Below are 18211 nucleotides of genomic sequence, written 5' to 3'. Positions count from 1 at the left end.
ATATATCCAAATGCTCTTATACATTCTCTCCATGCTTACCATAACTGTTATTCTCACACGATATATAACGTTCCTATAAGGAAAAAAGTCAGTATTGGTTTCATTTTGACATTTCTTAAAAGAACCATAATTAAACAAGACAAAAAAGCGTCATAAAACCAATCTATATTTGAAATTAGTTTAAAAAACAACTATTGATATTTCTATTAGTGTTCTTAACCTTTGTTTATAGTTCTGCTTATACTCACTTCGACTGATCCATTAGATCATGAAGTTAGTAATCAAACAAACCCTTTATCCGGAAAAAAAAACCCTTACCTTTAGGGACCGTTTACTCAATTGCTTACCTGGTAAGCAAATTACCAATAGGAGTCAACATTATGATTTATTTTGATGCGCAAAATTTTAGTACATCAAAACATATCGAATGCAACAATTCACCTGGGTAAGAGTCGTCATCGTCACTTACCGGGTAAGACTCTTCATCATTCTCATCGCTCTTACCCGGTAAGATTCTTGGCCCTTTTCATTTTCACCCGATGAAGATAAATACTTACCAAGTAAGTGTTTGGTAAATGTTCCCTTAGACAATAAACCCAAAATGTTACCTATTAAACTAACATCAGTATTATGTCATTTTCCGACGGTTTCTACTCCGTTCCTACGACATCATCTCTTCTTATATCAAGTAGTTGCAAACATACAGACCTACCAACTCTTTTTGTTTCCACCATCTTCAAAGTCGTCTCTCTCTCTCTCTCTCTCATCTCTTTTGCATCTGATAAAGATCCTCTTTGTCTGTCCAATTCAGATTTCAAGTTCTTTGAATCTTTTCTTTTTGCACAACAAATGGCATTACCAAAACGTGGCCACAGATTCTTCAAATTCAGGGGTCAATTATCTTGTGATCATTTCAGCTTTTAGATCTTAATTTCTTTTAGTCATCATCAACCAAAAAACAACTTAATTTTCTTCTGTCTTTTTCCGGTTCATAAAATCAGATTAAATGGCTTCGAAAAAGATTGTTTCTGGGGTGATGGGTTGGATAATGCTTAGGATTGATTACTCCATGCTTTTCTGGCTCGTTTTTGGCGTTTTCCCTTACGAAAATCACGAAGGAAGGCCTCCAATTATCTAGCACTTAATCATCCATCGTTCTTTAGTTCTCTACGTTATTATTTATAGCGAGTTCTCTTTTTTGTTTCTTGTTCTTGTTTCTTGATAATTAAATTCGTAGTATTTTAGACGTCAATTAGTTACCGGTTCTTGTTACTTTACAAAGAAATTAATAGCTCGTGCTATCACGTCCAAAACGTACCATGAACAAATCTTGGTCCAATGATTCTCTTCGTGGAGCAAAATCACAACTTGATTACGCAGAAATGGATCCATCCGCTCGATATGGACGTGTAAGTTTTTGGTTTATATATTGGGTTTAAATTATTTAGTGTTAAGTTTTCTTGAAAAAACTCTTGAATTAATTAACTATCAACCCTTAATTGTAATACATTCATCTGTTTGAAACAAGTTACGTATATAGGGTTTCAATAAATTTCAGAGCTTTTTTTTTCCATTTTTGTTAGGGTAGGTTCCATATCAGATAGACTTGAACCATTTATTTTCCATATATGTTGGAACCTCTTTTATTTTTTAAAGGAGTTTTTGGAGAGTAAATATGAGAGTTCCATATACTTTCACATGGTATCAATGTTAATGTCTACCATTAATTATACGGACTCGACGCACACCTAGTGGCACAATCTGTACCCATCTAGCCTCAGATGGAGCCAGGAAGAGGGGGGTGTGTTAGAGTCATCTTACATCGGCTAGACTTAGACCATTTCAATTCTCCATATATGTTGGAACCCTTCTCCTGCTCTCCTTAAGAGCTCTTTTAGTGAGTAAATCTTGAGAGTTCCACATATTGTTACAATTTTTTCTAATTACGTTTCTTATATTTTACATAGATGACTACAAATCTATCACTATAAATCATTTTACATCGTCATCTAGTTTATTGTCTAGTTTTTATCAAACGTGATTAATTTATCAACTAACAACAAACTTAAAAAACCAATAACTAGGTTTTTAACTAGCAATACCATATCAACTAACAATTAGGTTGCCAAATATACCCATAATCTAAATATGCATGTAGACAAATCAATATGATGTAATTATCATTAACGATAAATTCTGAAAAATTTAAGTAGGAATCTTTCTTATAAATTTCCTACTTTTAAAATAATCATAGGTATGGCTGCTGGTTTCTGCAAAGGTGGCTTTATAATTTAATTTATTTATTTATTTAATATTATTATTAAAAAAAACTGCTCATGTCATAGAAAGAGTTGACCACTATTATAATTAATTATCGGCAATAATGTATTATAAATTATAATTAATCAAGTTGTGGTTTTTAGTTTCTCAAATATAATTAGTATCTTTTGGACCTTATCAAGAAAGTAAGATGTTGATGTTTTACCATTGATTGGATCACATAACACAAACCTACCAAATTAATATAAGTATTCTAATATATATATATAGAGAGAGAGAGATAGAGAGACGTTGCTAATTCTTTTAGATGGATGATTTATAGGTGTCTAATTAAGAAAGTCAGAAAATTTTGTTGAGTGGAGTTCGTCCCCTTCTTCATGTCTCAATTCGATGTAATCTCTTGTTGTTGTTACCCTCTGGTTAGCTTCTTTCTTTTTAAGAATTGTCGTTTCCAAAATATATATATATATATAGAGAGAGACCAGTTCATAGGGAATTGAATGATACTTATTTAAAAAAAATAAAAGAATGGTCAAATCACATGTGATTTTATCGAATGTATACAGGTCCCCCTACAGGTCTAGTACCTAATAAAGTATTTAATATGATTTTTAAGTAGGGATGTTATTCGGACAGTTAAACCGGTTTTCCGTTTATTTGAGTTTGTAACCGTCTATGCATTTCATATATATAATGACATCATAATAAGGTATTAGCCCAAAGTTAATTAATTAATTAATTGGCTTAAGAAGTTTAATAGATGAAGTTAGGCAATCTAAGATAATTCAAGAAATAAAAATCATCATATAATATTTTTATATGATACTTTTGAAAAGTGTTCTATTAGTTCTGTTTTATAAAACTTATTTCATTAGACATTTTTGTAAAAATGTTCTATAAAACACTACAACAAAATTACGTTTATAAGACGCCACCAATAAATAAGCGTCTTAATAGACCACTTTATAGGACATAAATTACCGGACCAAAAAATAAAGCGTCATATCTAAAGGCGTTGTAATAAGTTTACAGGACGCTTTTAGATATCATAACAAGATTGTTAGGATACTTTTATAAAAAAATGCCGTATTAGCTATTTTATAGGACACAAGTGTCCTATAATAAGATGAGTTTTATAGGACGTTTTCTAAAAAAGTGTCCTATAAAATAGCTAATGCAACGTTTTCTCTATTAAAAGTGTCTTAAAAAATTTGTTAAGACCCCCAAAAACATTCTATAAACTTATTATAACGTCTTTAGATACGCTTTATTTTTTAGTCATATAAGTTAAGTTTTATAAAATGGTCTATTAGGACACTTATTCATTGGTGACGTCCTATAAACCCAATTTTGTTGTAGTGAAAAGACTAAAAATACGGTTTAGTTTTTTGGTTTTCTATTAGATTGTCTAACTTCTTTCATAGAGCTTGTTAAATCGTATAAATTATCTTACTAACTTATAATAACATTATTGTAAAAGACATCGTTCTTGACGCTATTAATCTGTAAGTTTTATTTAGTACTCCATCAAGACACCCAAAAGCCATTCGAGATCATAAAACCCATTTTGTTGAGTAGGTTGATTTCAGTTTTTTTGTCCTGATTCAGCCAAGTTTTGACACTATGCCCACCAAGAAATAGATGACAAAGCAGAAGTGCAAAATTAAGGTTGAAATCTTTTGGGTGTTATTATGATGATTAGTAGCTCGAAACACTATAATAAAAATGGCTCTATAAAATGTCAAAAATGTTTAAATGTCCTAATAGATTGTTTTATAGGATATTAGGACTTAACACTACAACAAAATTGGGTATATACGACGCCACCAATTTTTAAGCGTCCTAATAGACTGCTTTGTAAGACTTAACTTATAGGACCAAAACATAAAGCATCCTATCTAAACGCGTTGTAATAAGTTTATAGAACGTTTTTTGGCGTCTTAACAAGTTTTTAGGACACCTTTAATATAAGACGTTTCATTAGCAATTTTATAGAACACTTTTGAGAAAGTGTCCTATCAACCCATTCTTTTATAGAACACTTTTTCAAATAGTGTCTTGTAAAATTGTCAATGCACTATTTTGTAATAAAAAAATTCCACAAAACTTGTTAAGATATCCAAAAACCTCTCATAAAATTATTACAACGTCTTTAGATATGATAATATATTTTTAGATTCTATAGATTAAGTATTATAAAATAGTCTATTAGGACACTTAAAATCTTTGGTGTCCTATAAACCCGATTTTGTTCTAGTATAAGTTTATAGAATAAGCAGAGAACTATTTGTTCAAGGTAAAAGTGTCACAATAAATTGAAAGAACGCTTTGGGCGTCGTAATATGTTTTTTTAAGAAACTTTTGAAATAATTTGTCCTATTAGTATTTTTATATCACATTACTTGAAAATTTGTCTTATGAAAACAAATGTCCTAAAAAAGTTGAGTTCATCTTATAGAAAAGCTAATATGACCGAATTATTTAAAAATTGTCTGAAAAAACTTGTTGGAATGCCCAAAAACTCTCTATATCAACTTACAATAACACTCTTATATAGGACATATAATTATTTGGTGTTATAAAGTTAAATCATGTAAATAAATCTATTTGGACATTTAGACATGTTTGTCATCTTATATATCCAATTTTTTTTGGAAAGAGTGTCTCAAGCTACGCTTGAACTAATCCCGACAATTTGTGATCACAATAAATCAGCCTCATAAACTTAATGGCCCACAATTATTATATATATCTCGAATTGATATAAAGCCAAATTCATTGTAGGGAAAGTTATGAAATTTATCGATTATCGATTTTGTAGAAGGCATTTTGCCTGGATCTAGTTGGACCCAAATACTAGATATATACCATGTTATCTGAAAGAAATCAAGAATTAATAGATTCGAGCCTATAGAATAGCTCTGGTTAAATAACGTCATTTATCGTATATATAATATTATTTACTTCAAAAAATATGTTATCTAAAGAATAGAGTTCTTTTTTAACATTTTATCTAAGAAATGAGATGTTAATGTTGCTTGTAGTTCAAAGAAATTCTGGGAAAAGGAGCAACAAAAACAGTTTACAAGGCATTTGATGAGGTTTTAGCAATGGAAGTGGCATGGAACCAGGTGAAACTCAACGACGTTTTCCGATCACCTGAGGAACTTCAACGGCTATATTCCGAGGTCCATCTTCTCAAAAACCTCAATCACACCTCCATAATGCGATTCTACACGTCTTGGATCGATGTTGATAAACGGACTTTTAACTTCATAACAGAGATGTTCACCGCTGGCACCCTCAGAGAGTAATAACATTATATCTCTCTTTTACGTGTTTAACCGACTACAAGAAATTTGGTCTTTTAGGACCTCCAATTATATCCTTATTGAATGTCCTAATAGATCAGTGTTTAATGAGATTTTAAGTTTATAGAAAAAAAATTGTATATGTTTCATATTTAAAGGCGTTACAACAAGTTGTTAGTGCGAAGTCAGGTGACATAACAAGTTTTTAGTTGGGTGGGCAACCAATAAGGCACAAAAAGTATATCGTCATATTGAACTTTTTACAAGACCTTTTGGAAAGTGTATACAAAGGGACTAATAAGACGATGCAATTTTTTTTGTCCTATTAGGTTGTCTAACCTCGTAGATAAAACTTGTTTGGTCGTTTAACTTCATTCTAACAACTTATTGTAAAGCCTTTACGTAGGACACATTTTTGGTCCTATAAATTTAAATTCCCATCATTACAACAAAGATGAGTTTATAGGACGGTTAAAATGTTTAAGCGTCCTAATAACATACTTATATACTTTATAGAACTTAAGTTTATAGGATCAAACTATAAAATGTCTTATCAAAGAGTGTTACAATAAGTTTATTAAAATGTTAATAGGTGTTTTAAAAATAAAGTGTCATATTAGTTATTTTATAGAAAAACTTTGAGACGTATCCTACAAACCCATCTTTTTATATGATATTTTTTTGTTTATAAGACAATTTTTCAAATAGTGTCATACAAAATAACTAATAATATACTTTTATTTTAAAAGCGCCTTAAAAACTTGTTAAAATGTCAAAAACGTTCTATAAACCTATTGCAACACTTTCAGACGTCCAAAAGCGTCTTGTAAACCTATTGTAACACTTTTAGATATGTCGTTTTGTATTTTGGTCCTATAAAAGGACACTTAAATATTTTAGGCGTTCTATAAACCTGATATTGTTGTAATGCATTAAGTACTCTATTAAAACGTGACTTATTTTGTTGTAATAAACATCATCGAAGGAATAACTTTTTTGGGTGCCTACTCGAACATGATTATGCAGGTATCGACAAAAATACAAGCGAGTACACGTACGAGCAATCAAGGATTGGGCACGCCAGATCCTCGAAGGCCTAGCTTATTTGCATGGTCACAATCCTCCTGTTATCCATCGCGATCTTAAGTGTGATAACATCTTCATCAATGGACATCTTGGTCAAGTAAAGATCGGTGATCTCGGGTTAGCAGCCACTCTTTGTGGATCGCAACACGCTCATAGCGTCATAGGCAATATTTCTCAACTCTGCTACTCTCGGATAACTAATTATAGTTCTTTCTTTTTGTTGAAGTCCCACATCAGCTAAACTCGAACAAATTCTTTTCAATATGTGTTGGAATCTCCATTATTTCTTTATGAGCTCTTTTAGAAAATAATCTAATGGGGTTTCACATATTTTCACGCTTTTATTTTCTGCATTGCAGATTTACTAAATTACTTAATTTTATATCAAGCAGGCACACCCGAATTTATGGCACCGGAAATGTACGAAGAAGCCTACAACGAGCTTGTGGACATCTACTCCTTCGGCATGTGTGTTTTGGAAATGCTTACATCCAAATATCCTTACCATGAATGCTCCAATCCGGCTCAGATTTACAAGAAAGTCACTTCGGTATGCTTATTTATCTCATAATCATATATGCACGTTGTAGAGAAATTCGTATATTATTCGATGATTTTCAAGGTTACAAAGGGGCCTTTGGCAAGTCGGGGAAAAATCTCAAAATTAAAAACTGACATTAAAACATACAGATTTAATCCCCAAAATAGAGGTGTGAAAACCCAAAACCACTAATTTCACATGATTTGCTTGTTTATATGGATTCGTAAATGAAATGGAAAATTGGTAAAAAAAAAAAAAAAAAAAACTTCGTCTAAGTCAGATTTGTGGCTCTTGATGAATCATTTTCGGTTTGTGAGTGGACCAAACTATTGAAGGTTGTTTGCCATTTATGTGAATAGTCGTTGAGTGAGCCAAAAAATGTTCTTTCATATTGTTGTCATTGCAGACGGTTCGGTGTGGCCGTGTAGGGTCTCCGGTAATCAAATTTTTGCCTAAATATTGTAATTAGTACAAATAGATAGTGATGCACGTTTGATGGGTTTTGATCATATTTAGCGGTTTTAACTTTCAAGTACGTAATGTGTTTGATTTGAACTATATATATTATGTCAATAGATAAAATGTATAATCTTTGTATGTGAATATTTCAGGGAAAGTTGCCGAAAGCATTCTATGAGATCGAAGATGCTGAAGCTCAAGAGTTTGTAGGAAAATGCTTAGAAAATGCTTCGAGTAGGCCGTCTGCTAGAGAGCTGTTGATGGAACCTTTCCTTGTTGTTGAAGACCATTCCGATCAATTGATGGTCATCTCAACAATGCCTTCTCAAAACCCTCCTTCGATGCCTGAAAAGGTGGTTTCTTCGTTACCCATTAATGATCGAAAAAAATCTACTGATATGACCATCACAGGCACCATGAACCAAGAAGATGGTTCAATCTTCCTCAAAGTACTTATATCTGATAAAACTGGTACGTAAATGAGATTAATATCAGTTGACACTAAACAAAATTGGGTTTGCAGGATGCCAAAAATGTCGTAAGAGTAACTTTTATTAGCACCAAATACTTGACCATCCTATGTAAAAGTGTTACAATAAGTTTATATAGTGTTTTTGGATGCCTTAAACGAGTTTTTACAAAAAAAATTAAACAAACACTACAATAACATTAGGTCTAGGACACATACAATGTCTAAGCGTCCAATGATTTATAGGAATTAAGTTGATAAACAAAAAAACATCCTACTAAAAGTGTTACAATAATTTTGTAAGGCGTTTTTGAGTGTGTTAACATGTTTTTGGGAATGCTTTTAAAATAAAGTGTCATATTAATTAGTCTATACAAGACTATTTCAAGAAACATTTTATAAACACAAGTGTTCTATAAAAAGATGGGTTTATAGGATATTTAACATTGTTTTATAAAAATAGTTAATACAACGTTTTATTTTAAATACGTCCAAAAAAATATGTTAAAGCTCTCTAAAACATCTTATAAACCTATTGTAACACTTTTAGATATGATGTTTTATAGTTTGGTTCCATAAACTATTATCACTATAATAAAATTAAGTTTATATGACGTCTAAAATATTTTTGTGTACCTAATAGAGTGTTTTATATAACTTAAGTTTATGGGACAAAATAATAAAGTGTTTTATCTAATAAATTTATAGGACGCTTTTGGACGTCGTACAAGTTTTTAGGGTATTATTTAAATAAAGTGTCATTTAGCTATTTTATAGGACACTTTTAAGAAATATCCTATAAACCCATCTTTTTATAGGACATTTGTGTTTATAAGACAACTGTTTCAAATAATTATTTATAAAATAGCTAATAAGACATTTTATTTGGAAAATATCTTGGAAAACTTATTATGATGCCTAAAAGCATTCTATAAACTTATTGTATTTTAGATATGACGCTTTTTTGACTGATCCTATAAACTTATTTCATACAAGCCAATCTATTAGGACACTTAGCTATTTCAGGAGATAAATCTAATTTTCTTATAATTTATATTATGATGCTTACACATTTTAAGCGTCGTATAAAACTAATTTTGTTGTAGTGGAAGTGCTTTATTTACTTCTTTATAGAACACTTTTGAGAAGTGTCATATTAACACATCTTCTTACACAGGACACTTGTCTTTAGAAACGATTTTTCAAATAATGTAATAAAATATTTTACTTCAAAAGTGTCTTGAAAACCTTGTTAAAAAGTGTAAAAGCGTCCTGTATACTTATTATCACACCCTTACATAAGACACAATTATTTGATCTTATAAAACAGTCTCTTAAAACATACATTTAGACATTAAACCTGATTTTGTTGTAGCGTCAGTTGTCAAATATATTGTTCTACTTGGTAGTTGCACGCTAAAATCTTTAAGATTGCAGGTAAAGCAAGGAACATATACTTTCCCTTTGACATTGAGAGCGATACAGCGAATGATGTTGCTACTGAAATGGTGAAAGAATTGGAGATTAACGACTGGGAACCATTTGATATTGCTAAGATGATTGATACGGAGATTGCAAATTTAATCCCGAAATGGAAGAAAGGATCCATGGAATCGCTACAAAACCAACATCATCATCATCATAGTTTTTGCTATGATGAGGATGAAGATGATGATGAAAACAATTTGAACCCTTTTCACTCGCGATCATCATCTCAGGCTTCTCTGCAAAGCCTCGATGCAGTTCGGGATCAATTAGATAGTATCATGATCTCTTCAACGTTTGATCACTGGAATAAAGGTAAACCCTAGTTCAAGAAGTGATTTTTATTGGTAACAGAAGAAAATCGGTTTATGTCTTAAATGATCTAATAGCTTTATAAGATAGAACTTAACAATTGTGTGTCTTATGTAAAAGTGTTACAATAAGTTGATATGATGTTTTTAGGTGTCATAACATGTTTTCAGGATATTTTTGAAATAGATTGTCATATTAGATTTTTTCGTATGACAGGTTTGAAAAATGTCTTATGAACACATCTTTTTATGAGACACTTGTAAAAGTGTCTTAAAGAACATTTATAGGAGCAAACAATTGTGAGTCATATGTATAAACATTACAATAAGTTGAAAGAACTCTTTTAGACATTCTAACAAGTTTTTTAGGATATCTTGAAATAAAGTGTCATATTACTTCATTCGATGACACTTTTGAGAAGCGTCATATGAAAACATTTTATAGAACACTTATTCTAATAATAACATATAAAAATGCTAATAGCACATTTTAAACTTACAACACCCAAAAACACCTTATCAACTTTTTGCATTTTTATACAAAACATACAAAGGGTTTGGTTCTGTAAACTTAAGTCACATAAATCATTCTATTAGAATATTTAGACATATTTGACGTAATGTAAAGTTTTTTTTTTTTTTTTGTAGTTTATAGTTCAATATATCTTCTAATATTGGCAATCTTACAAACCCTTAACGCTTTACTAACCCAAATGCAGGCAATATCTTAAACGATGATGATGCAAGTTGTAAAAGCTCCTTGAATTCTTTTAACTACTCCAACTTCACTTACTGCTCGGACGATGAAGATGAATATCGTTCGATGTCGTATGCAAATCAAGACCCACGACTAGTTGGGAAGACGAAGAATTTTATGAGGTTTTGCGGTGAAGAGAGAATGAACAGAAGATGCAATAATAGGCAAAAAGTTGGGCCTGAAACGAGCCAATTTGGGAATATAAAGAGTGTAGGATCTGCCGTTGATATCCGCAGCCAATTGCTCCACCAATCGTTGGTGGCGGAGATTCACAAGCGGCGGTTGTTCAAGACCGTTGCTGCTATCGAGAATATCGGCTACCATGAACCAACTTGGTGACTTCCAATTGGTACTGTGTCAAAATATAACACTGTACATAGAAATAAGAATAAAAATCTATTATCCTCAAGTTCCATGTCGATCACTTCCGTATAAGTATCCAACAATCATGTAAAACCACATCATTATATTTAATAAAATAATGACATGTATTTACATGATTGATGAGACACGGGATTTGGAGACAACAAATTTTTATTCAAAAAAAACGATGGTTTGAATGGTGAGATTTGTGAATTTGAATGATTAGTGTGATATTTGTATTGTATGGTGTGTAATTTTGAGTATATTCAATATGTGGTATGATTTGTAATATGAAACTTGTGATACTTTTCTATTGTTTTATTTCTTTTGGTTAATGGTACGTATAGTCATATAGAATTGCAACCATTGGATGGTTTGACGGTAAGGGGTTCGATGGAGTTTCCACAGTAAGATCTCGAGTTCAAACCTACTTATGGTGCCCACATTGTCTTAGGACATGATCACTATAAAACAAAAGGCTTTCACCTACAGAGAATTTCGTCGGAACGTTTGATTTGTCGATAAATATATGTCGGGGTGAATATGGTGGGCAAAGCCATCACCGTGATGGATATCATTTGTGATAACCGGATTCTAGTTATCACCCAAGGTAAATAATATGTGATTATTTGATTAAATGATTACGTGATAACATGATAAATTGTTACGTTTGATCATGCTGAGATATGAAAATGTGCATAATACGAAATGCATATGTTATGTGTTTACATGTATGCATGGTATATATATATATATATATATATATATATATATATTTATATATATATATGAACAAGGTGTATGCATGCATGCATGCGAGTTTTGTGAGAAAAGGGGTTGGGTTAGCCGCCTTTCTAGTTTTGGAAAAGTATAAAAGGGAGGCTGAGCCTCCATATTTTCTCTTCTTGCTTCTGATTAAAAAGCTGTGCGATTTAAAATAAGAGAGTTGGCCGGATTATTTCTGTTTGGAGATTCAAGTTGATAAGTGTTTGATTTCAAAAGCTTGATAAGGTGAGTAGTTTATGAAACTCTTTTGCATAAATATTATTACTGGTTTCATATGAATTTTTGTTTGAATTTAGATAGAAATCAGTCTTTTTGCTCCAAGTGTTTATCCGGATATTAAACCGGACAAAGTTTGACCGGATTGTTTTAAATCGGACAAAGGATGAACGATTTGTTGTCTGGATTGTTTTAAATCGGACAAAGGATGAACGATTTGTTGTCCGGATTGTTTTAAATCGGTTAAGTTGTGAACGGAGTATTGTCTGGACTTGTTATCCGGAAAAAGATGTTGGTTTATATTCTCAGTGATAAATTGTTCAAGCTTTATGCGAGGTATTGACCGGATTTGTTATCCGGACAAAGATGAAATTTGTTTAAATGTTAAAACGGACAAAGCTTAGGCTGTGTTGTCCGGATAGTTGACCGGATTTGAAGTCCGGCTAAGTCAAAGTTGACCGGATTTGATGTAATGTTGTGTTTTCGATGAGAAATGTTATTTTATCATAAAAAGGAAGTTTTGAAAGAAATATTTTTGTATTGATAATAATTTCAATGGCTGCGGTTTATTTGAAATTATTCTGTGAAAATATTTTGATGAGAAAATAAGGGTGGCATATCAAGGAGAGGTGTACCATGGGATAAGGATGGCATATCAAGGAGAGGTGTACCATGGGATAAGGGTGACATATCAAGGAGAGGTGTACCTTTGGATATAAGGGTGGCATTTGTATGTGTGTTGTATGATATAACTCATTCTATTATATCCTTTAAGACTACCGTGGTCCGGAGTCTTTATTTCTTTGTGACTTAAAGATTTAGGATCAAGGTTCTTATTGGAAATCATAGTTTGGATGTTATTGAGTAGAAAATGTCAGGTTTGGCCTGAAGCTTTAAATAACCTTGTTGGTTAAGAAAAGGTTTAAAAGTGGCATTATGTGGAACCTGATTGGTTCAGAGTTTTGAGATTTGAATAAGCAGAATGCTTTGCTTGATAAATGGACTTTGTAATTGGTCATGTTAGATTCTTGTACTAAGGGACCCGAATGGAATGATATTATGTATTTCCTTTATATGAAATATGTATTACATGCAATGTGTGGGTTGGGGCGTTACAGAATGGTATCAGAGCCTGAGTTTAAGGGATTTAGGTATTCAACAGCATGATACCTAGACTTAAACTGTTTTATTGCATGTTAAGGGTCCCGGACTTAGTTAGCACCATTAGAAATAAATATGATGAGTTAAAAGAACAGTGTGTAAGGTAAATTTTAATTACATCTGGCCAGTGTAATTATGAATTTACAGGTACACATCTAAACTTGAATACTTCATTACATTTGGGAATGTGAATATGTGATGATTAACACTAAACTCTACAAATGTCTAGCCGAACTAGAAGATCTGAAAGAATGGCTCATCCATAGTCTGAAGAAAGGGAAGAGTCACCTGTTAATTTTCCAACTAGCACGTCCAGAAATAGAGGTCGGGGAAGACCAAGGGGACAAGGCAGAGGAAGAAGTCAGTCTCAGGGAAGGGGTCGGACTGAAGTACAATCTGAACAAGAAGAATCTCACTCTGGGAATGTTCAAGAAATGTCGGTGCCACATCCTGAATATATAACCAGAGACATGTTAGCAGAAGAAATGGGGAAATTGCGGGAAATTCTGACATCTATCATGGGAATACCGGCTAGGGTGGAAACAGAAAGAGTGGAAGTTCATCCCTTTGTTCCAATCACTCACAACAAAGAAGGAGACATTAAGATGTTTTTAGCATGCAAACCACCAACCTTTTCTGGAGAAAGAGATCCAGTGAAAGCAATGTGCTGGATCAAGGAGATGGAATCTGTATTCAACACCATTCGGTGTCTGGAAACAGATAAAGTTCGATATGTTGTTTCTGTATTAAAATCAAATGCTTTATTTTGGTGGGAAGTTGAATCGTCTACCAGAACGGATGTTTTACAAACTCTGTCTTGAGTAGAATTCGTGGATCGATTCAAAAATCAATTCTGTCCCAAAACAGCAGTGAGACAAATGAAGGAGGATTTCCTGAAGTTAGAGCAAGGAAATGGATCAGTTCGGGAGTATACCGAAAGATTCATTGAATACTCTCATTTTGCCGAACATTATGTTTCAATTGAATCCAGGAAGATAGAGAGGTATATTTGGGGTTTGAAACCCTCAATTAGAGAGTTTGTTATTGCTATGAAYCCCAATACCTTTCCATTAACAGTAGAGGCAGCTGAGGTGACCGAACGAAATAAAAATAGACAATTAGAAGGAAAGGTTGTTGAGAAAAGAAAATGGGAAGGGCCTTCATCTTTTTGAGGACCAAAAACTGTTAGATATGATAACAGATCTGAGCAGAAGATCAGTGAAAAAGTCTGCTCACAGTATCGACAGGTTCACCAGGGAGAATGCAAGATGGACCCAAGAAAATGTTATAAGTGCGGTGAGGCAGGTCATTTATCCAGAAATTGCTCAGCTAACCGAAGGTGTTTTAATTGCAATTCTCCGGATCATATTCGACCAAATTGCCCCTTGTTAAGAACTCCACAGTTAACAATGGGGAGTAATGCGTTGGGTACACGGGGAAGATCTACTGTGAATAGAGGAGGGCAAGGAGGGGCACGGGGACGATCCTTCCAGATGACTAAGAATGAGGCAGAAGCATCACTGGATGTAGTAACAGGTACATTCCTCCTGAATTCAATACGTGCTAAGGTGTTATTTGACTCGGGTGCAAACTTTTCATTTATATCACCATTGTTTGCTCAAACTACATGTCTGAATTCTGTGCTACTTGATGATAAATTAGTAGTTGATACTGCTAATAGTCAAGAGACTGTTACTAGTGTGTTCAATAACTGTATTATTGTTATTGAGGACTGTGAATTTCCAATCCGGTTATTTCCCATGCCAATGAAAGAATTTGACGTAGTAGTGGGTATGGACTGGTTGGCAAAGTATCAGGATAGTATTGTTTGTAATCAGAAAATAATCAGGATTATTTTGCCAGATCAGAGAACAGTTGTTATTTATTGTGATCATCAGAATCATCATACCAGTATTTTGTCAGTTATGAAATCCCGAAAAAGTATTCGAAAGAAGTGCCAAGGATGTTTAGCATATGTAATTGATCTGAGGAAAGAAAAGGGAAAAGAAGAATTTAATTCTGATTGTTAGTGAATATCCAGAAGTCTTTTCAGAAAACTTATCTGGATTACCACCAGATAGAGTCATTGAATTCTGAATCGATCTTGTATGAGGAGCTGTACCAGTAGCAAAGGCACCATACCGTTTAGCTCCATCTGAATTGAAAGAATTGGTGGCACAGTTGAAAGATTTAACTGATAAGGGATTTATTAGGCCTAGCACTTCGCCCTGGGGTGCTCCGGTCTTATTCGTTAAGAAAAAAGATGGGTCTATGCGAATATGTATAGACTATCGTGAACTAAATAAGTTGACAACTAAAAATAAATATCATTTACCAAGGATTGATGACTTGTTTGATCAATTGGTGGGAGCAAGTTATTGCTCCAAAATCGATTTGAGGTCAGGATATCATCAGCTTAAAGTCAGGGAAGAAGATGTTGCCATAACAACATTCAGGACAAGGTACGGGCATCACAAATTCTTAGTTATGCCATTCGGCTTAACTAATGCACCTGCAGCCTTTATGGATTTGATGAATAGGGTATGTAAGGAATATCTTGATAAATTTGTTATTGTATTTATCGATGATATTCTTATATACTCTAAAACCGAAGAAGAACATGCGGAACATCTTCGTTTGATACTGGAAATATTGAAGAAAAAAAAAGTTGTATGCCAAATTGTCCAAGTGTGAATTCTGGTTAAAAGAAGTTCAATTTTTGGGTCATGTTATCTCAGAAGCCGGGGTACAAGTAGATCCAGTAAAAATAGAAGTAGTTGAAAAATGGGAAGCTCCAAAGACTCCATCTGAAGTTCGTAGCTTTTTGGGTTTGGCAGGTTACTACCGGAAGTTTATTCAAGACTTTTCTAAAATAGCCGTGCCATTAACCAAATTGACTCGAAAGAATATTAAGTTTCAGTGGGAAAAAGAACAACAAAAAGCTTTCCAACTATTAAAAGATTATCTCTGTAGTGCGCCGGTATTAACTCTACCAGATGGATCCGAAGTCTTTGTGGTATACAGTGACGCTTCAAAGTTAGGATTAGGATGCGTTTTGATGCAAAGAGGAAAAGTGATTTCTTATGTGTCAAGACAATTGAAAGATCATGAGAAGCAGTATCCAACTCATGATATGGAGTTAGCTGCGGTAGTATTCGCTCTAAAAATCTGGAGGCATTATCTTTTGGGAACAAAGTGTCAAATTTACACAGATCACAAGAGTTTACAGCATTTATTCAGCCAGAAAGATTTAAATATGCGACAGCGTCGGTGGATTGAACTTGTTAATGATTATGACTGTGAAATCCTTTACCACCCAGGAAAAGCCAACGTTGTAGCTGACGCTTTGAGTAGAAAAGAAAGAGCGGAACTATTAAAACGGTGACAATGAGAATAATTTTAGTCCCTGATATTCATAAAGATGTTCTGAGATGTCAGAAGGAAGCTATGAAAGAGATCTTATCAAATCAGAAAGGTTGGATAAAATGATTTCAACCTTGGAACCAAATGACAAAGAAATTATGTGTTTTCAAGGGCGAATTTGGGTACCATATTTTGGAAATATCCGAAGTATGATATTAAATGAAAGTCATAAATCCTGATACTCTATCCATCCAGGCACCAATAAGATGTATAGAGATTTGAAACCCTTTTATTGGTGGCTAGGATTGAAAAGAGACATAGCTCGATATGTCGAACAGTGTTTGACATGTTTACAGGTTAAGATTGAACATCAGAAGCCGTATGGAAGTCTTCAATCGTTAGAGATACTTGTATTGGAATGGGATCACATTACCATGGATTTTGTTATGAAGTTACCTCGAACTCCAAAGGGGTATGACGCGATTTGGGTAATTGTTGATCATTTGTCTAAATCTGCGCATTTTCTACCAATAAGGGAGAAATACTCTTTAGAAAAGTTAGCGCAGATTTACATCAAAGAAATTGTTACCAGACACGGTGTTCCCTTGCCTATTATCTCTGATAGAGATAGTCGATTTACTTCAAAGTTCTGGGGAGGATTACCAAAATCTTTGGGATCTGAAATTCGATTAAGTACAACTTATCATCCGCAGACTGATGGACAGAGTGAATGAACTATTAAAACTGTCGAAGATATGTTAAGAAGTTGTATTATTGACTTCGGGGGATCATGGGAAGATCACTTGCCATTGATAGAGTTTGCATATAACAATAGTTACCATTCCAGTATCCAAGCAGCACCGTATGAAGTGTTGTATGGACGTAAATGTCAAACGCCGTTATGTTGGAATGAAGTGGGTGAAAAACAGTTGACGGGTCCTGAAATTGTCCAAGAAACTTCTAAAAAGATTGAACTGATCCGTGAAAGAATCAAAACAGCACAAGATCGTCAAAAAAGTTATGCTGATAATCGTCGAAAGCCAATTGAGTTTGGTATAGGTGATTTTGTGATGTTAAAAGTTTCGCCATGGAAGGGTGTTATCAGATTTGGAAAGAAAGGAAAGCTCAGTCCAAGGTATGTGGGGTCGTTCAGAATATGTAAACGAATTGGGCCAGTAGCATATCAGTTAGAGCTGCCAGAAGAACTGAGTTTAATTCACAACACTTTCCATATGTCGAATTTGCGGAAATGTTTGGCTAATCCGAATTTAGCTATACCGTTACCAGAGATTCAATTACACAGTAAGTTGAATTTTGTAGAAACACCGGAAGTCGTAATCAATAGAAAGATCAGGGTGTTGAGAAACAAAGAAATAAATCTGGTGAAAATTCGGTGGAAGTTTCACAAAGGACCGGAAGCAACATGGGAATTGGAATAAAAAATGAGATCAGAATACCCATGGCTTTTTGATTAAAGGAATTCCGGGACGGAATTCTTTTGAGGGGTGGATAATGTGATAACCGGATTCTAGTTATCACCCAAGGTAAATAATATGTGATTATTTGATTAAATGATTACGTGATAGCATGATAAATTGTTACGTTTGATCATGCTGAGATATG

The 18211-nt window shown here is 33.4% G+C and overlaps 1 protein-coding gene across 1 annotated transcript; it reads left to right on the top strand.

The window, feature by feature from the left end:
- The first annotated feature begins 775 nt into the window (after positions 1-775).
- On the top strand, positions 776-11393 carry LOC112512366 (probable serine/threonine-protein kinase WNK5). The gene is made up of 7 exons (XM_025118288.1): positions 776-1409; positions 5325-5590; positions 6618-6841; positions 7070-7227; positions 7830-8148; positions 9584-9946; positions 10662-11393. Exons 1-7 carry the CDS (start codon positions 1320-1322, stop codon positions 11036-11038), a joined length of 1797 nt encoding a protein of 598 aa, XP_024974056.1. The 5' UTR covers positions 776-1319; the 3' UTR covers positions 11039-11393.
- The last annotated feature ends 6818 nt before the right edge of the window (positions 11394-18211 follow it).

The sequence above is a fragment of the Cynara cardunculus genome (assembly GCF_001531365.2).
Source record: "Cynara cardunculus var. scolymus isolate 2C chromosome LG 5, CcrdV1, whole genome shotgun sequence".
NCBI classification, from domain to species: Eukaryota; Viridiplantae; Streptophyta; class Magnoliopsida; order Asterales; family Asteraceae; genus Cynara; species Cynara cardunculus.
Note: the sequence above shows the minus strand (reverse complement) of the source record. Positions and strands in the feature narration are given on the sequence as shown.

Coding starts and splice junctions, on each gene's coding strand:
- LOC112512366 (XM_025118288.1), top strand. CDS start 1,320: ATGAACAAATCTTGGTCCAATGATTCTCTTCGTGGAGCAAAATCACAA. Junction 1,410..5,324: donor CATCCGCTCGATATGGACGT/GTAAGTTTTTGG, acceptor TGTTGCTTGTAG/TTCAAAGAAATTCTGGGAAA. Junction 5,591..6,617: donor ACCGCTGGCACCCTCAGAGA/GTAATAACATTA, acceptor ATGATTATGCAG/GTATCGACAAAAATACAAGC.